This window comes from Diadema antillarum, unplaced genomic scaffold (assembly GCF_040938485.1).
Source record: "Diadema antillarum isolate AM-2024a unplaced genomic scaffold, OU_Dant_1.0 seq00000197_RagTag, whole genome shotgun sequence".
Taxonomy (NCBI): Eukaryota; Metazoa; Echinodermata; class Echinoidea; order Diadematoida; family Diadematidae; genus Diadema; species Diadema antillarum.
In genome coordinates, this window is record NW_027271259.1 from 1306870 (window position 1) to 1328637 (window position 21768).

At 37.1% G+C, this 21768-nt stretch overlaps 1 protein-coding gene across 1 annotated transcript; it reads right to left on the bottom strand.

Moving 5' to 3' along the window:
• Window positions 1–18543: 18543 nt before the first annotated feature.
• On the bottom strand, window positions 18544–19551 carry LOC139728774 (uncharacterized). Its single transcript, XM_071639714.1, has one exon. It carries the CDS (start codon window positions 19549–19551, stop codon window positions 18544–18546), a length of 1008 nt encoding a protein of 335 aa, XP_071495815.1.
• Between the last annotated feature and the right edge of the window lie 2217 nt (window positions 19552–21768).

The window sequence follows — 21768 nt, forward strand, 5'->3', positions numbered from 1 at the left end:
CGAGCTTGAAAATTTTGATATTCTGCAGTTCCAAAACTGGAGTTTTGTAGCTATATATTTCGTTTTGGAAATAAATGGGAGCGCATCGGGCGCAACTGCTGGCAATTATTGGCAGCAACATTAGGAGAATGGCATAACGATTCAATGCGAGCGAGCAAAGCGAGCGAGCTTGAAAATTTTGACATGTTACAGTTCAAAAACTCCCGTTTGTAGCTATATCTTTCGCTTTGGAAATTAAATTTTATGCGTCTGGACATGAGAATTTTGACATTTTACAGTCCCAAAACTCCCGTTTGTAGCTATATCTTTCGCTTTGGAAATTAAGGGGGGGGGGGGCATCGGGCGCAACTGCTGGCAATTACTGGCAGTAACGTTAGGAGAGTGGCATAACGATTCAATGCGAGCGAGCGAAGCGAGCGAGCTTGAAAATTTTGACATGTTACAGTCCAAAAACTCCCGTTTGTAGCTATATCTTTCGCTTTGGAAATTAAATTGTATGCGTCTGGACATTATGGTGGCGTTTTCCTATGCACATTATATTTTTTACTTGGCAGCCCAAGGGGGGGGGGGGGGGGGGTTAAACCCCCTAAACCCCCCCCCCCCCCGTAGATCCGCCACTGATCTTTTTAATTTGTAAATTAATATATCATGATCTATGGTATCAAAAGCCTTTGATAAATCCATGAAAATTCCTATAAAGTGTTTTTTATTTGCAAAAGATTCAATTGAATTGAATTATAGCTAAATCGGTGAAATGGCCCTTTCTAAATCCAAACTGATTAGGTATAAATAGGTCATTTACATGAAGAAAAATGTACAGACGTTTATGAATATTTTTTTCCAGAATTTTAGAAATACTAGGTAATAACGATATTGGTCTATAATTTGTTAAAAGAGAAGGGTCGTCTTTTCTTTTGAAAATTGGAACTACTTTCGCAATTTTTAATGAGTTTGGGCATATTCCAGAAGACAGTGAAAGATTGAAAATGTAAGATAAAGGTGTGGTTATTTGTTTGATGATTTTCTTCAGTATATAAACACTTATTTCATCATGGCCACTAGATCTACTTGGTTTTAATCTAACAATCTCCAGTATTTCTTCCTCATCTGTTGGGGTAAAGAAAAGGGATTTGTCGCAGTTTGGTGGAAGAAATTCAGTAAAGTTTGAATGAACATGTTTGTTTTTTATTTTTGAAGCTAATTGGGGGCCAATATTTACGAAGTATGAGTTAAAAGCAGCAGATATTTCATCAGGGTTTGTGAGTTCTTTGTTGTCATTATAAAAAACGGACGATGTTTCCTTATTATTTTTACCTGTTATTTCATATATAGTGTCCCATAAGCCATTTACGTTATCCTTTTGATTATCAAACTTATCAGAATAATACATTTTACGAGAAATACGAATCAAATTACTGAGTATAATTCTATACTTTTTGTAATCTGTAAAATGTTTTGTATTTGTTTGTTTGTTTGTTTGCTTTTATTTCTGCATTCAATCAGATGCAATTTGAATGCAAACTTCAAAAAGTACAAAGACAAAGAATAACAAGTGCAGTGAAATAAATCGATAACAGTACATAGATTCACACAGGTGATTGCATTGAGCAACGTAGATACACAGAAACATAAAATAAAATATACAGTATTTTTCAGTAAACAACAGAGATAATTGAATGCAGGAGACCACCATCATAAGCGATTAAGTTTGAAATGGATGGAGGCCTCATAAAATGACTATCCAACAACATAACTCTCTTGGAGGAAGGTGATCAGGTGAGTGCAGTGCAGTTGCAGGTGAGAGTGCAAGATGCAGTTGTAGGAAGAAAATTGAGATTGACAATAAGATGACAATCTATACTATAAATATTTGTTAGCTCAATTGGTTTGGAGAATATAATTGTATCAAATATCGTTTAAGTGAAGCTTTCAAAGAATAAATACTTGAACAAGACTTTATATTATCCGGGAGATTATTCCAAATATCCGGACCCGAATGTCTTATAGATTTGTGTGTCACTAATAATTTGGGATTCAAAAGGTGGAAATTTCTACATATACGAGTAGGGTACGAATGGACAGAAGTATTGAACCTAAACATGTTATCAAACGATGATGGAAGTTGATGATGTATATATTTGAACATAATTACTGCTACTTGAATAATATTCAAATCAAAAACCTTCAATGTTTTAAGCTCATGAAATAAAGAATCAGTATGAGCCAGAAAATGCGATCCTGTACAAATACGTATAACTTTCTTTTGTAATTTAAATATAGAATTTATTTTGGTAGAGCCGCAAGTACCCCATACAACATTGCAATAACTTATATATGGGAGAATTAAGGAATTATATAATAGAAATAAAGTTGAACGAGGAAGAAAGAACTTCAGCTTGGAAATTATCCCTATATTTCTAGAAATACACGTTGTAACATAATGTAAATGCTCATTCCAAGTCAAACTTTCATCTATATATACTCCTAGAAATTTTGAATTCATTTTCTTTTCTAATGGGATATCATCAATGTTAATATGTATCAACGTATCTTCATTATGAGAATGAAGTTTGAAATGAATAAAATGAGTCTTTTTTATATTCAAAGAAAGTTTGTTAGACTTAAACCAATTTGATACTTTACTAATTTCAATATTTAAAGTGTCATTTAAAATCTTAAGATCTTTATGAGAATAAAATATATTCGTATCATCAGCAAATAGAACAAAAGAGAGAAGAGAGGATGTATTTATGATATCATTAACATAAAGAAGGAATAATAATGGGCCTAGAATTGAGCCTTGAGGAACACCACATTTAATTAAAAGGGGGTCAGATTCACAACCATTAAAAATAACATATTGTCTTCTATTAGTTAGATAATCTTTAAGCCATAAAAGTGCTTGTCCTCGAATACCGTAATGACTAAGTTTGGTGAGTAAAATAGAATGATCAAGAGTATCGAATGCTTTACTCAAATCGCAAAATATACCTGCAACATGTTCTTTGTTTGCAAAAGCACTCGTAATTTTGTCATAAATTTGTATTAGTGCTAAATCAGTTGAATATTTTTTTCTGAAACCATATTGATTGGGAATAAGTAAATCATACTTATTAATAAATTTAAGAAGTCTATTATAAACAATTTTTTCTAAGATTTTGGATATACTAGGCAATAAAGAAATAGGACGATAATTGCTAATTTCATGAGGATCATCTTTTTTATGTACAGGATTAACTTTCGCTATTTTCAGCAGGTCAGGGAAAATACCTTGTGATAAAGAAAGATTAAATATATAACTTAACGGTTCTGCGAGTGGATAAAAAAAATAAATAGACTCTTGATTTTGGTCAAAAAGATAATCTGTAAAATGAGCAGAAGTATTGCTAATTTTAGTAGCAAGTTCCGGACCGATATTAACGAAAAATGAGTTAAATGAATTAGCATACATATTAGGATCATTTATTTTAATACCGTTTAATGTGATATCATCCGTTGGCGGAGAATCAGGCTTTTTACCTAGGACCTCTTTAATAATTTTCCATGTTGCATTAATATTCGAAGAAACCTTTTTCATTGTATCAGAAAAATATAATCTGCGGGATAAACGAATCAATTTTGTCAATTTATTTCGATAAACTTTATACATATTCAAATTAGATTCAGTTGGGTTACGAATATGTAACTTATACAAAAAATTACGAGTGTTTATGGATTTCAAAATACCTTTTGTAATCCAAGGATTTCTTGGTTTATTTCGGTTACTTTTTATTCTGCATAAAGGAATATTATTTTCATAATAATACAACAATTTATCATTAAAACATTTATATACCAAATTAACATTGTTAATACTATAAATATCTGTCCATTCCTCTAAAAATAGATTCTGTTTCAATAATTCCACATTACGTTTTGACTCTTTATAATACCATATTTTATCATGTAATTTATTACGACCCACTTTACATTCACAAATTGAAAATATTGGTAAATGATCAGAAACTTCAGAACATAATATACCCCCCATAATTGTATTATTATACACATTCGAAAATATATTATCAATCTGAGTTGACGAGTGTGGATTTATCCTGGTGGGTTTATTGATAATCGACATAAAACCATATGAATACATTAAATGCATAAAATTAAGGGAATTATTGTTATCGGATGTGGGGGAAAAGTTAATGTTGAAATCACCAAAAATAAAAACATGTTTGCTTTCATTACCTATCTTATGGAGATATAAATCCAATTCATCACAAAATAATTCACAATTCAGATCAGGAGGTCGATAAATTAAACCTATAATAACGTTTTTAGAGATTGGGTTCTCAATTTCAATAAATAACGTTTCTGCATATCTTAACGTGATTTCAGAACGGATTTTGAACTGTAAATTTTGCGCAATATAAAACGCAACACCGCCACCCCTTTTTCCTTGACGATCAGCCCTAACTAATTTATGATTGGGTAAATTAAAGATATCTGGGGAGTTTTGATGTAACCAAGTTTCACTTATTCCAATAACAGAAAATTCAAAATTGTTTAAAGAGTGCAAAAGATTTTCCAAATATTCAAAATTTTTATTCAAACTCCTAGAGTTTATATGAAGAAGTGAAATATTATCTGAACTATACGATACAATATCATTGAATTCAAGGGGTGTGTAATATTTACTGTCGCGCATAGGCATAATGTCAGCAGGAATATCGGGGGTATTCACATGTGACGACGCCATTCCGTAATACAGAGATGTAAATTACCGGAGATTTGAGAGACAACAACTGCATAGGTGCTAATGTGCATTTTGCAAGTGCATACTACTGTGCAGGTGTGTGTGCAAAGTGCAAATGTGCGTGGGGTTTCAATATACAATACAAAATTTGGTACAATTAGACCCATCTTGGTCACACTTACAATAATTACTAGTACGCAATTACAACAGATCACCAGGGGATAGCCGGACCACTCAGTATAAAGGTGTTGTGTTTTAAAACACGTACAGACAGAGAATTCAAGGACCGTGACACTTGCCCATTTAAAGTTCAGGGAGACTTTCCCGTATACAGGGGGGGGGGGGGGGGGGAGGGGAGTAAAGGGGAGTAAACAGTAAAGGTACATTTCTTGCAACATCTGTATTGGCTATTGAATGTGGGACTTTTAACCATGCACCCATTAACACACGTATCAGAGAAAAAAAAACAGTACAAATACTGAATGGAAATCAGGGTGTTAATAGCAACCCGTTTAACATGCATCAAACGCAGGTGCTACTTGCAGTGGCTTAATTACCATTGGAGATCAGTCGGCCGTGGCGCGAAAAAGCAGCCACGCCTCGTGTCGACACACAACATGTGAACGATTATACATTCATGGAAACTGCGTACTGTACATGTATAATACGGACGTCTTATCAATGGGTTCGGAGTTTCAACAGGTGATTCGTAGAACAAAGGGATTTTTTTTTTTTTCCGGACAGTTCACAGGAGGATAAATATCTGCCAAAGCAGTGAGGGATGTGCTGTACTAAAAATAATAATAATAATAATAATAAATCGGAGTTCAATACCAAAAAGTGTGGGAGGTTTAAAAGAACCATCTACCAGTTATAAATTAAAAGAGATTAGTGACTTTCTTTACAAATTTAAAGTTATGGGTTCAAAAACATTTTGAAACTATGAAGTGAAATATGTGGGTAGAAATGTCTGGCTTCAATCTATACGTGAAAAAATGAGGTACTATAAACGGTCACCATACTGTGGAGAATGACCAGGTGGTGCATGAGCATGACCTTGCAAAATTGAACCGTGTATCCCTAAAATGATGACCGAAAAAGGTTTTCTTTTTTTCCCGTTAAACTTTTTTGATAACCGCCATCAAAAAAAAAAAAAAATATATATATATATATATATATATATGTACATATGAATGTATATAATAGGAAATAAAAATGGTTGAAACAAACCATGGTTCTATCATTCATTACACACAGCGTTGGGAGTCACAGTGGATCAACAAGGAGGACGGATAGCGGAGGCGTGGAGGGGAAACCTCGCCCTGACATTGGTTTACGCACAAGACACGTAATTAACAACACATATATTTGTAGTGATGTTACAAGGTACAATTGAGTTCTACAGTTAAATATCGAAAAAGGAAAAATGTATGGAAGCTTAGTTGACAATTGGTTGACTTTAGATGTTCTTGCTCAATAACAATAAGTTGTAAGAAAAAGGAAAACTGTCAACCAAAGAGCTCCGGATGGGAATGTGCTTTGACATTCCCATTCCCAGTAATGGTGGACTTGGCAGTTGAAGGCAACCATTTTCAATCAAAGATTACGTAACTTTTTTACGAGTCAAAGGGCGATGCTCGTCAATAAATCCAACAGGGCAAATAAAATCTTCCTGTATGGTAGCTTTTTAATGGTTCCTGGAAGGTAGTGACAAACATACATTCTTTTCATGGCTAATGTGTTAAATTATTATTTTTTCTTTATTTGTTATTTTTTTTAACTCAACCAACGCCATTGTGCCTTACATGATCCTTAGCCACAATAAAACCAATACAAGTTGATCATGGGAGTCAAAGTGTCGAAGTATTTGACCCCTCCATACGAACAGGAAAAATGGCTCAAAAGACCGATATAAAATATTAGATATAATTTTTGCCGTGGTGAGGAAGGGGAGCCACGCCCTGTGTCTATATTTTAGACGTGTGTGTATGGACAACTATAAAGACTACACATTTGTTTGTTTTTTTTATATATAATTATGGTTACGTTGCAGATAAAATCATTGGTTGACACAAATTCATTATACAAATTCATTACAAACTTTAGAGTTCCTTTATATGAAAACCAAAGGACCGTGGCCCTTGTCCAGTTAGGGATGGGGGGGGGGGGGGGGGGGGGGGAGTAAAGGGGGAGTGAAGGTACATATCTTGCAATCTCTGTATTGACTATCAAATACGAGACTTTTAACCATGTACTCAGTACCCATTAAAAGACACGTCGAAGAAAAAAATACTGTACAAATATTGAATGGAAATCAGGGTGTACAAACAGGAACCCGTTCAACATGCGTCAAACACAGGTGCCACTTGCAGTGGCTTGATTAACATACAGAGATATAAGTAGGTCGTGGTGTGAAAGAGTAGCCACGCTCAGTATCTACACTAAACATGTGAACGATTACACATTCTTGCAAAATTCTGATAGTACACATGCATAGAATAAGAACGTTACGTCAGTGGGAACACCTCTGACTTTCACAAAGATGATTTGCAAAACAAAATAATTTTGTTGGGCAAGTACAGGGATAAATGCCTGCCAAAGCAGTGCAGGGGATACTATACTGAGAAAATCGAGGTTCAATAACAGGAAGTATGGAGGTTTGTAAAAACCGTTTGCCAGTTATCAGTAAACTTCAAATTGATTAGTAACTTTCATTCAGAAAGTTGGAGATATGGGTTCAAAAAAGTTTTGAAACTTAAAGGGAAACAGGCAGGTGAACATTTCTGGCTTTACAATTAATACGTGAAAACGTAAGGTACTAATTGTCAACATTCAGCTCGCAGGCTGGTGGCGGATGAACATAACCTTGCCGATTTGAACTGTGTACCCCTACAGTGATGACAGAAACTGATTTCCCTTTTTTCTCATTAGGTTTTTCACCTTACCGGTTATCAAAATCTTTACAATATAATGTGATTTCTTTAAATATAATAATTTATGAAGTGAATCTCTATACATTGATTCACAGTGGATCAACGAAGAGGTCGGATAGCAGAGGCGTGGAGGGGAAACCTCGCCCTGACATTGGTTTACGCATGCACAAGACACGTAATTGGCCACATGTGGTGAGGCTAATACACAATTGAGTTCTATGGTTGAATATCAAAACAAGGAAAAATGTATGGAAGCTTAGCTGACAATTGGTTGACTTCAGATGTTCTTGCTCAGTAACAATAAGTTGTAAGAAAAAGGAAAATTATCAACCAAAGAGCTCCGGGTTGGAATGTGTTTTGACATACCCGGCCGCAGTGATGGTGGATTTGACCATTGAAAGCAGCCCATTTTCAATCAGAAATTATGTAACTCTCTTTATTTATCAAAGGATAATGCCCGCCACTAAATCCAACGGGCAAGACAGGGTATAAAATGGAACATTCCTGCATGCATGGCAGCCTTATTTAGCTGCTGAAGGGTGGTGACAAACATACATTCCTTTCGACGCTAAAACGTCAAATGTTGTTATTTCTTTTTCTTTAATTATCATTTCTTCTTAACAAGCTAACGCAGTTGTGCCTTTCAGTTGTTCTTCGTCACAATAAAACCAATACAGATTGATCGTGAAAGTCCAGGTGTCAAGGTATTTGACCCTTCCGAACGAACAGCAAAAATGGCCTAGAAGACCGATGTAAAATATTGACTATAGCTTTACCGTGGTGAGGAGAAGGAGCCACGCACTGTCTATATTTTAGACGTGTGTGAACAGCAAATACAGGGATTTCGTGTTTATTTTGTTTGCTTTTTTATACAAAAGTATAGGTATGCTACAGACATTATCTGGATCATCGGTTGATACAGAGGATATACAAAATTCAGAAGGTAGTTAAATTAATCTCGAACGTAATTCATCAATAACAATTCACAACAAGTGAATAGATAATTTGTGATTTTAAGAAGTACTTTTGAATGCAATGTATCGTAGTAACAAAAGAAAGGAATGGAAGGTCATGCCAGTAGAGGAAGAAGATTCACGCACGTGGTTCAACATTTTTAAAGGCAAAGGACTACCTTACATTCGCCAAAAGAAAAAAGACAACAAAAATAGAAAGAAAAAAAAAAAGGACCAGAGTTATCAGATAAACCTTACTCAAAACGACTGGACAGAATTTCACTACGAAAAATAAGACAACACAAAAAGCAAATATTTAAGCAGTCGTTAAAGTCAGATTACTACTGTAGTGAATGCATGCTTTGAACAAACCAATCTAACCTTGGAAATATTTCGGTGCTATAAATTTGTTGTTGTAGTGACAAATATACATTCCTTTCAAGGCTCATGTGTTTGAATTTTTTATTTTCTGTTAGTCAACATGAATGTGCCTTGGGTAGTTCTTAATCACGATGAAAGTCAAGGTATCGAAATAGTTGACCCCTCCATACGGCCAGTGTGCCTAGAAGATATTAAGCAGCCGTGGCGTGGAAGAGAAACAGCGTCCTGTGTCTGTTTTAGAAGTGTGTGAACATTATAACTACATGTTTTAAGCTGTGGGTATAAGCTGTGGGGATAAGATTATTGATTGATACAGGGGATATACAAGACTCAGAAATGGGTTGATACATGCTCGAAGTTCAAATAACAATTCACAGAGAATAAATAAATTACCAATTGTGATGTTGAGCTGTATTTTTGAATAAGATGTATAGTATTCACATTTTACAAGGAGTGATGGGTCGTCCCAATAGAGGGAGAACGTTCACGCATGACATTTAACGTGTTCGGAAGTAAATGGGATCTTACGTTTGCCGATAGAAAAAAAAAAGGCAAACAAGTAGAAAAAAAATGAGAATTTGACTCATCAGATAGACCTTTCTCGTATGAAGCAAATTGGACACTATATATATGGGTAATTCCATGGGGTTGGGACTGAAATTGTGACATACAAGTTGAAAATTCACGTTGGGTAAATTGAAATTTCCTTTTTCCCCCTGATTTGTTACTCCCATTCTTCAACATATTCCACTAGAAATCTGTTTATTACTTCGCACACTTTCAGTCAGCATGGGTTAACAGGTATGGCAAAATACCTATGTTACATGGACTTCATTTGTTGACATCCTTCATCATTTTGTGTTCTGAAATGATAGCAATGAACACATCCACGTTTTTTTCGTCCATAGCACATCAACATGTTATTTAACAGGCGCATGAGATCATTATTAGTAAGATTGTATGTTCTGATGTCAACTGCAAGCCACTTTTATTAACATGTTTTTTTCTACAAACCATTAACAATTTCAATCAAAGGTTTAACTTTTTCATCAAGAGTGACACAATGACAATATTCTTAAAAGCACTACAATTGAAGCAAGTGATTTGTATGGGTATTCAAGTGAAAACATGATTTTATTGTTATAATCAGGGGTTTTCAGACAACAACCTCGCCCACGGTGTACTACCTATGTTACACGGACAGTATGTCTTTGTAACATAGGTACACTACGACATATCAACTGATTTCCTTTATTGTGGTGTGAGATGTTAAAACCTACACATATAGACTTTATGTATGTTCCCACAAATAACACTATTGTAACAGTTCTTTGGAATTATATCTACTGCACACATGTGGAACAATACCTATGTTACACAGACTTCAATTCTTTGTAACTCTGATATGAAAGAAGGCAGACTTAATCAGAAGGAGAAGAAGAAAGTGAAGCTTTACACAATTTGACCTAATATACACTAACAACATCATCAACTAGTTGTCAACTAACTAAGAAAACTAGTAAAGAGAAATCAGACAAGTCTTCTTGTCTTCTCCATGTTCTTTGTTTGAAATTAATTTCTGCTCTTTTGTCCAATGTCCATTTAGCCCTCGATTTTTGTTTTTCTTCTGTCCATTTTCCCTCTGTGCAGTTTTCTTCTTGTCTAGTTTGTTACATTCGCTCTTCTTTGGTGTTGCTTTGTCGGCTTCCTCTCTGTTTGTGGAGTGCTGTGGATGCGTCCTTTTCACTCTTTCATGTAGTTTAACACGTAGCGGTGGTAGAGGAGGAGCCATGGCAGATTCATCAACAAACTGAACAAAAGGTGTAAAGAGAAATATAATAAAAAAATAAAAGAAAATTTTTGTCGGGGTTGACTATATATTCCTGTTGATGTATCTGTGTGTTTATGAATGGAATTAAATAATTTTAACAATTTTGCTTACATTTCTACCTCTTGGCATACCCATTAGCTAGAGTTCCATGTGTACCTCCCACCAAAATTGGAAAAAAAAATGGGTTATGCTTAAAATGATGTAAATATTAATAATAATAATATAGCATGTAAAACATAGGAAAATATCATTTTCATACTCTATGCTAAAAACTTGTTTTCAGATGCAAGCTACACTGCAGGAAGGGCAGGTCGCTGCCCCCAGTGTCCTAGCTAAGGTTAGGGCTAGGGTCAGGGTTACGGTTACGGTTATGGGCCTTTCAATAGACTCCCAAAATAATACTAGGCCCTATTTTATATTCATCCCCCATCGAAATTGTCGCCCTCTTTTTGAATGATAGTGTAGAGCAATAATAGTCCAATTTTGATTGGGGTTCATAATTTTATTGAAGCCTTTCCTACCCACTACCCACCCAAACTGAATAGGACACTGGCATTTTAGCTTTGAGACTTCACACGTGGGTGAACATGGAATGGAAATGGTGAATCCTTGTGAAATGTTAACAACTTCATCAGAGCATCTAACAGGTCAGTGAAATCTTGGATGGAAAACATTGACATTTTCAAAGTAAATCTGTTAAAGACAAAGAATTTCACAGCTCCTAGTTCCCTCAATATCACCAGCAAAATAAGGCAAACTCTATTTCTCTAGTTCAGATGCAGTCTGGACATCTACGTTTTCCAACTAGTATATAGTGACTAATACTAACTCTAGCACGTCTACCTTGGTAGATACCTAATGACAAAAGGGTCCAAAAATTCACCATAATCGGGAGGTAAAACAATTTTATATTGCAGTGAAGATACACTGATATACTTTTGTATGGTTTTCTAAGAGAGGAATATATGCTCCTTTTGCAGAGACCGGCATGGACGGAAAATTTGGCAATCAAAATTATGAACATGAACCTGTAACAAATATCTCAGTATGTGGGACTACAGTATCATCGTCCACACTATTTTTGGCCAGTTCAGAGGTTTAGATGTCGTTTTTTTTCCTCTAATAGAATTACAGAATATGACAAATGTTATTATTTTCGTAAAATAGCGTAAAAGCTTACCAATTGACATCAGAAACATTAAAACTCCTGTACCTACGTTACATGGACAACGGCAGAAAAACAGATCTTGCGCTGTCCAGGTAGGTGTATATTGGCTGTGAGTAGTTTTTCTGCCATTGGGGGAGGACTGCCAGTGACATGAATACAATTGCTGAAGTTAGTAGCTCTTCTTTTTATCGCGAGACGCGTCTTTCCTTACCTACGTTACACGAAGAGGCCGGACATCGCACTGAAGTACAGTGATATGTTCCGTATTTTCTCGTTTATTTGGAGGATTTTTATGCTAATTTTTGGATAAGAATACTCCTGAAATATAAATCTCATTATGGAAATAAAGTTTCTAATCATATTATGATTGGAAGTGTATGTAAAACCATGCTATACCTATGTTACAACAAAAATTGCCATGGACATCGTTTGTAACATAGGTATGAGGTTGCTTGAAGATGCTCTGGTGTTCTTATTTTGTTACAAATGTTTATGTGCCTTATAGCGTTTGTAGAAGTCACCTTGCCTCTCTTAATTATGATAGGCATAATGCTGAAAGGTTGTATATTCCTGTTTTACATTGCCATGAAAATGGCATATATTTATGTCACAACATAAACCACAAAAAACCATGGGACATCATTAGTGAAACAGTCATAGACAAAATACATTTGTACACAGGCTTGTTTTTTTTTCATCAAATAATTCTTCACACATTTCTCTCCAAGAATAACTGCAAACCACGGACAATTATTTGATAAATTTTTCAGAATATGACTTTTATTCCCTACACAACATGAAAATCTAGAGAAGACCCAACCCCATGGAATGACCCATATATAAAGAGGTATTATAAACATCAGTACCACAATCACTAAAGTGAGTGTAATGAATGCATGCCTCCAATCGATTTGAGGTGGAAGTATTTCTCTGCTACATCAAACATTGCATTCCATTTTTTCTTTCGTTATAAATTTCCTTGGGTGTAATAACGTAATAAGCAATGCATAGTACACCGGTAAAAATTCGTTTCGCGGGGATTGTCAAGAGTGTGGAATAGGGTCATCATTGATGACAAATAAGTTCAGATTTAAAACAACAAATAAGACTGTACATCCCTCACTCTGACCCAGTGTTCAGTATGTTCGGTTAACATGAGCTTGTACGTGAAAATCACAGCCGTGGTATACAGGAAAAGTAAAGCTCTGCTTCTATTTTGCGTTGAGAGCATGTGTACCTGGTACCAGTACGGAAGCTCGTTTTTATTCTGTTTAGTTTTTTCCCCATTTTGTTAATTGATATTCATTTTTTATATAGCAAAAAGAAAAAAAAGGTCATAAAAATCAAACATTCTGTGTACGATATCTTTATGGTTTGCGGTGAGACAGAAAAAAGAAAACCACTCATATTACTTCATTATAATATGACAGAAATTTAAAGTCATAATTACAAATTAAACTACAATACCGAAATGTATCGAAATGTACAATATACTGAAGGTGTTTTTCCCTCTACATGTTATTATAATTTCAAACCGAGGGATTTTAAAGTTTGGATAGAAAACACATTGGAAAAAGGCTTATAAAGAAAGTGCCAAAGCAATGTGAAACGCAAAAGAAACAACGTTTGCTATTTTTCCCCCTCAGTTTCACATTGATTATAATATGTAGCTGTAATTCATTTTACTTCTTATTTCTGAACCATTGAGAAAAAAATACCAAAAAACAAGCTAGGTCACCTGAGGTGATGAGGGGTTCAGTCTTGGTAAGGTTTTCATGCTGTTGTTCCTTTCTCTCTCCACTGAAGGACGATGTTGACTCCTAGTAGTTTAATTCTGGTAGACAGGTTTTTTTCCTTTCGCAGCTTGTAAGCCACCTCAGCAAGGTGGCCGCGCCGGGCTTTCAACGTGGGAGGGAGATCGGTCCTGACGGTCATCCGGGAAGGGGGAGACGGGTTGGTTCCGTCTCCTTCAGGGGTGTTCCTCGGTCGCTTTTGATTCTCAAAGGTGGAGAGGATGAGATCCCGGTCAGCCATCCGAACGAACTTAGCGATTATCGGTGCGGGGGATGGGCGGTTTGAGGCTGGGTGGTGGGCGTCAGCGTTCCCGTGTGGGTTGCGGCGGGGAAGCCTGTGGGCGTTAACTAGCTGTATTCCTTTGGCCTTCTCTTCATCCAGGCCGAGGAGTATGAAGACATCAGTAAGCGTAGTGTAAATGTTTTCCTCTCTTTGCTCCTCAACACCGTAGAACAACAAATTCTGCTTCCTGTAGTAGATTTCCGTTAGAAGCAGTTTCTCCTTCAAATGAGCAATTTCTTCTTGTAGGGAGGCACGTACTTTCGGGATTTCCTTCTCAACTTCAGCGACCTTGGATGAGTTCATTTCAACAGTGGCCTCTATGTCAGTCATGCGTCGGCTCATAGATTTAATTTCTTCAGTCAGAGTTTCCAGTTTTGTGTAGACTTTGCTGGAAAAGTCTGCAATGTCCCGCTGCAAGTCTGCGTTCGTAGGTGAACCTCCCTTTGGGGAGGAGGATTTGTCAGCTGCACCCGCTACGGGACCAGTCGATTGCTTAGCCGATGCTTGGCGGGTATTAGGTCGCTGGGGTAACATTGTACGTGCTGTAGCAAGTTGGTGTGTAAAAGCAATAGGGTGGTCGGAGCTAAGCCCTGGTGCGTTCGTTTAGAATGAAAGCATATCGTGGATGTCGTATTGTGGGTAGTAATCGCCAATTTATACAATTACGGGTTTTTATTGAATTGATGATTCCCTTTGTAATCCAGGGATGTTTGTTCTTTCTACGTGTTTTTTTCTTAACTAAAGGAATGTTTTTTCGATAATAATGTAAAAGTTTATCTAGGAAAATATCATAAGCTTTATCGGCGTTATTTTGAAGATACACTTCTTGCCATTCTTCCTTCACTAAGTCAAGATTAAGTAATTCAATATTCTCGTCTGATTCTTTTCTGTACATTATTGGCCTGGGTTTTGAAATACTTTTGACGTTTTCAGAACAACGAAGAATAATGAATATCGGTAAATGATCAGATATATCATAATATAAGATACCATTAATGAATTTATTTACAGAAAAGTTATTAGAAAAAATATTATCCAACAAGGTTTTAGATGTTTGGGATATTCTTGTTGGGTTATCAATATGGGAATGGAAAGCATATGAAAAAAGAATAGTTTTTAATTTTACCGCTAAAGTATCTATTTTCGTCATGTCAATATTATAGTCGCCCATAATATAAATTTCCTTATTTTCTTGTGTAATCGTGTTGAGGCATTCATCAAAATTTTCTAAAAACGTTTCAGTTTTATGATTTGGTGGTCTGTATATAACACCAATTATCTTATTTTTCATTTTATCATTGATGATTTCCACAAACAGGCTTTCACAACCTTCAATATCAATATCAGTTCTTATTTTTACTCGCAATTCGTTAGGGCTACCCCTCCCCCTCTACCTCTCTTACGATCAGAGCGAAATATTTTATATCTATTGAGGCTAAACAAATTTGGTGACGTGTGCCCTAGCCAAGTTTCAGTTATACCGATTGCGGAAAAGGGAAAATTTTGTAAAGAAAGAAGAAGTAGTTCAAATGAATCAAAATTTTTGTTTAAGCTTCTAGCATTCCAGTGGAATAAGCTAAAATCTTTAATGGGGTTATAATTAGTGTCATCATTCCTATTTGTGGAATTACTACGGGAATTATTAACATGACTTGCAGTGGAATCAAGTGAAGATTTGAACATATTATTGAAATCCGAAATAGTGTAGTATTTACTGTGATTACTTATGATACCCTGGTCAGGATGATCGTTGTTATGAGTCATTATGAGGATTTGAGTGGAAAGTTGAGAATGGTTGTTCTGGGGCCATGCATTTTTGTGTAGTACGTTGCAATGTCTGTGCGTGAATGTAAATGTGAGTGTGTGCATGTGTGGGGGTGTGCAGTGCATGTGAGTTGATAATAACAATAATGATACTGATACATTTTTACGTTTTACAATTGAACAAATGTTACATCATATAGTCTCGCTAAATTTATGTCTACAAAAGTAAATGGAATCCTCCTACACTTAACGTTGGTGAGGTAAATTCGTATGCGTAATATGAAATAACAATGATTATAAAAGAAGACAAGGCGCTTATATGGTAATAACAGAAATATAATTACTCCAATAATAGCATACGATCGAGGTGTTCTAACAGTTAAGGTAAAAAAAATTAGATTGGTTGTTTTACAGAGTCATGCTGACAAGCCCCTTCGAACGTCTGTGCATTTACGTAGAGATAGTTTGTGAAGGTGAGACATAAAGGAGGAATGTACATCTGGAGGAAAATTCTTGTGTCAAACTACAATGAAAGGGTTCAAAAGTTTACAAGAGTGCAACGGAACATTCTTGAGTGATTTATAACTGTGCACGGACACAGTCTTGACAAAAATAAAGAATTTCTGTAGTCTCGCTAAATTTATGTCTACAAAAGTAAATGGAATCCTCCTACACTTAACGTTGGTGAGGTAAATTCGTATGCGTAATATGAAATAACAATGATTATAAAAGAAGACAAGGCACTTATATGGTAATAACAGAAATATAATTACTCCAATAATAGCATACGAACGAGGTGTTCTAACAGTTAAGGTAAAAAAAAATTAGTTTGGTTGTTTTACAGAGTCATACTGACAAGCCCCTTCGAACGTCTATGCATTTACGTAGAGATAGTTTGTGAAGGTGAGACATGAAGGAGGAATGTACATCTGAAGGAAAATTCTTGCGTCAAACTACAATGAAAGGGTTCACAAGTTTACAAGAGTGCAAACCGGACATTCTTGAGTGATTTATAACTGTGCACGGACACTGTCTTGACAAAAATAAAGAATTCATTCTGTACACATTATCTACTGGTAGTTTAGGAAAATCCAGACCAATTGAATTTGTCCCGATCGTCAAAAACATCAGCCGTTTGTTTATCTTATATAATTCTTTTTTAGAATCTGATTTAAATGTAAGCTGGTATGTTGTTTAATTCGTCAGAACCGGAAATAAATGATACTCTGCTGATCAATAGTGCTCTATGGGGAAGAAGTTCGGTTAAAAAACAAAAAACAAAAAAACAAAACAAAAAAACAAAACAAACCAAGATGCGGCCAACTGATGTCATTGTCAATATCAAGGTTGAAAGGTAAGTGCAGTTTAGGTATAATCAGATATGCACGTAAATAGAAAGTCTTTCCGGTAATGCAGCGGCGCCGGCAGGGCCCGGCATTCGGACGAAAGGGTCATAACAAGATAAAAAAAGAATATCTCAGTTGCTATTACTGAGTCATGCTGCTTAACCCCTGCCAACGACTGTGCACTAACGGAGAGAAACTTTGTGCAAAGTTCATGCATTCTAAGTAGTAATATGACAATAATAAAATTATATTTCATTAGATCGAAATGGAATGATGTGGTGGGCGTAAATCCACGAAGACCTCTTTAAGAAAGAGAAAGAGAAAAGAAATGTGTTAATTTTGGTTTTGCCCCTTTGACTTTGATTTGTTTCACGGGGGGGGGGGGGAGACAAAGCAACGATAAAAGAAAGCTCTTCCACATAATAAAGACATTCGTCGTGGATTTGTGCTCAAACATGCGACAAATGATATAAAACGTTGTTCGTTGTACATGATTTTCTGCGTATTTCGTTGGTATACTGTACTCCCTTTGGCTATGTCATTTTAATGGCATTCCAAGATATAAGTGCATAATGTATCTATATAAATATACACAATAAGATTTGTATTATATTGGTACATTGCGGGTGAACACAGTAAAATTTGTATGTGTTTATATATTGCAGATGTATCAGCATGATTACAACGTCATACTGTGTTGGGGAGGTCAATAAATTAATGTATACGGCAATTTTGAGTGTATACCTCGCTTTTTAACAGTATTGAGTACAGGCATGATCATACAGTAATCTACAAGAGTTACAGGGAGTTCTGCCCAATAACAGAAAAAGCAGTATGCATGTTTTGACAAAATGGGTCCTATTGGGCAGGACAATGGCATCCTTTACAATAATATCATGGTCTATTAAGGTAAAGTTTATCACATCAATTGACCAGATCATGCAGTACGATCTAATTCAAGGTCATTACAGCATTTTGGTAACTATACACAATGATCTATACACATGTTGAGCTTTTTTATCGTAGTGAAATTGTACGGTGTGTTAGTTGTCTTATATAAATACATATTTAAATAATAATTACGATTGTTTTCAGTCTTCGGTCTTATATCACGAAATTACATCGTAGTATAGGCATATATGAATGTCACAAGTGAATGTATCAATTGTAGTTTGAAACTGATGCATTATTAGGTTTCAATAAAGAGTTTACTACAAATACTATCAATCTGTATATATCAAACAAATCAATCTGTATATGTATTATGTCAAACAGTAAATAATGTCATAAATTTCCACTGACCATGTTCACTCGATGATCAGGGACGAATGAGGGAACATGTTTAACTACTCACTTGAAGTTGAAGGGAATGCCTCCATGTTGGCGCCATTTCCCGGCATAAAAACTCAGTTTGGTCCCTTTTTTGTACATTTCTTGGACTTGATCCCTCCATTTTCGTTTTTCCTCCAGGTCACTCTGCGTGAGGTCGTCGACGACGAAGTATCGCTCATCCTTTAAGGCCTCCCGGGCACGACGCATCACATCTACCTTTTCTCGGTATGAGAGAAATCTAACTAGGATGTGCCTTGGACGACCTTCAACCTTACGACCATCACGATGGGCTCGTTCCAGTTTCGTTTCCATCTCGAACTTGGATCGAAGTAAGCCTTCAACAGCATCAACGCAATCTTCCCTCTGGTCCTGTGGTGGTTCCGGGACTCCAACGATGCGAACGTTGTTCCGTCTGGAGATTCTTTCGCTTTTGTTTGCCGCAATTTTATTTTTCATTACCTCAGAACGGAGCTCGGCGACTTCCTTTTCCATCATTTTCATTTTGCTTTCCATCAACTTTTGATTTTCCTCAATAGCGTCGACACGCTTCCTTTCGAATTGTATGGAGGCATCAACACTGGATTCCAATGTGGTCAGCTTCTCAAGACATTGGTCCACTGCTTTCTGGATCATAGAGTGGAAACGATCTGTTGCCTGCTTGAAGTATATGTCCAAGTATCCTGGTGTAAGGATATGGGTAGGTGTTGAGGCCATGGCATTGCCTTCCTTCTCGTGGGGAACGGCGTGTTGCGTGTTCTCTTCACCTACCGATGTGGATCCGGCGGCCATATTTGTGACGTCATCAGGTAGTAGTTCCACTGATTCCGCATCGCTGGTTGCCTGACCGTCTAATGACTCTCGCTGCACGGCGGCCGGAGTCAGTGGCGTGGGGCTGGCAACCTTCGCGTTGGGATTTGGCGGGCTTTTTGAATGTACCTGGGTAGTGATTTTTCTCGATGCAGGACCATAGTTTTTCGGCTTGGTAGCGGCCACCCGCTGTGGACGAGCAGACTTCAGTGGTTCCATCTTGCACAGTAGTTATCAATCCGTCGTTTGATGAAGTTATGTGATTCACATAGAACAGGAGGATATCCAAAATAAGTGAAATTTAGTCAGTTTTGCGAGACATACGAGAGGTAGTGTGCAACTCACTCCATAGCGCCCTCTATGTTAATCCCCCTCCCACCGTGAGAATTTGTTACATTTTGATGTTGTACATGATGCAATTTGATGCATGTTTTTGCGCGTTTTGTCGACTTGAAACAGTTTCACTTGTTTAAGGCAGCAACATATTTTGATGTCGATGATTATTATAAAATTTCTGTTAATGGTATCACTTAAATAAACTTCCTGTATTAATTCTAACACTGAATATCATGAACGCGACCGAGCCCGAGCGAGCGGAGCGAACGAGGGGGGGGGGGGGGTGGAGGGGAGGGTGTGGGAGGGGATGTTCCCTATTCCCTATTCCCCCTTCCTACACGAGCAAGGAGATTCTGTATTTTCTGATTGTATTTAAACGTTTTGGTGCACACATTTTGTGGCATATTTGGAAAACTGTCTATGTTCAAAGTGCAACTACAGTCTACAGTATGCATACGGGCGGGGGGGGGGGTGGGGACGGGCGAGCAGGGAGAAGGCGTGGGCGAGTGCTAACATCACCCTTCCTGTTTTCTATCAAAAAACGCAAGAAAATTTTCCTCGTTTCATTGGGGATCATAATGATATGTTTGCCCCTCCCCTCTTCCCCCGTCCGCCTTCCCCGTCTTCCAGGATCGACGCCCCTGCATACGAGGGTGCTTTTGCATTTTTAGAATTCAGATGAAGATATTTCGTAAACACATTTATGATGTAATCTGGGAAAATTTCCATCCCAGAAGTGAATACTATTTTTTAAAGGAAAATTTCCATCCCAGAAGTGAATACTATTTTTTTAAGGGGGGGGGGGGGACCTTCCGTTAATTAAAAGTATCTTATAGATATCTCCTCCCACCTACGGAACATCTTAAACTGAAGTAACAGACCTGGTGCACACTTTAGATGAAACATTTTTAAATCTGTCTAAAGTGTATTAAGTAGAAAGGACTGAACGGGGAGGGTATGGAATGGGTTAGGCCTATACCCCCCCCCCCCCCCCCTTACGCGAGGGCGATTTTGTATTTTCAGAATTGAAATTCAGCCATTTTGGGGTGAAATATTTAGACAGTTTTCTATCAAAAAATTAAAACACATTTCAACATCTCGGGAGTTACGAGGAGGAGCTAAATGATATGTTTGTCCCCACTACTTTTATGGGGAAACCATCCCCCTCCCCCTCCATCGACGCCTCTGCATATGAGGGAGGTTTTGTAAGTGAAAGATCTGCTGCACACTCTTTGATAAAAATAAGGAAATACATCAATCTCAAAAGTGTACAAAGTCTATCGAAAGGGACCCAGTAGCGGAGCTTTTGCATATTTATGATTGCAATTCAACGATCCGGTGCATAGTTCTGGCAGTAGTTGGACAATTTTTCATAAAGAAAGTTCGAGATTTGTCCTCATATCGGGAATTGCTTGGGGGACAAATGAATTGTCTGCCAACAACATTTCCGCAGGGGCGGGGCAAATGCCCCTTTGCCCCCCCCCCCCTCCCCCTCCCCCTCCCCCTCCCCCTCCCCCCCCCCCCCCCCCCGAGATAGATTCGACGCCCCTGATCATCCCTGGGTATGCCCATAGGTGTAGAAATGGATGGGGGGGTGGTTCAATTATGGCGGTATAGTTTTTGTAATTGTTTGTTTGTTTGTTTGTTTTCGTACATAATTTGCAGATGGTCCCGAGTTGCTCGCATCGTAACATGTTTACATGTAAGCCTATTTGACGTTGTCAACGTCTGGACCTTGCCTTAAGTCGATATTACTTTTTTCGCGAGCGAGCGCTTGAGAAAATTATGTATACATTATCCTACAAGACAGAATACTGTTCAGCTCTGTTACCTGTCTGAAGGCGGGCGTACGAACGTCATGCAATACGCCAAAATTGATACAATCACATTTCTGCTTCCTCCATTTTTTCCTCAAATTTCAGAGGGGATGATTGTACAGGCCATCCACCCCCTCCTCCATTTCGGGGGGGGGGGGGGATATACCCCCCAACCGGGATTTACGCCCATTGAGCAGACAGTTATTCAGCCATTGCTCCAGCCTTTTAAGAAATTGTCCTTATTTCATGAGGGCATTATATCCATCCAAACTACTGTGATGAA

Bases quoted from the DNA above. Each gene is read 5' to 3' on its own strand.
- LOC139728774 (XM_071639714.1), bottom strand. From the start codon at position 19,551: ATGGAACCACTGAAGTCTGCTCGTCCACAGCGGGTGGCCGCTACCAAG.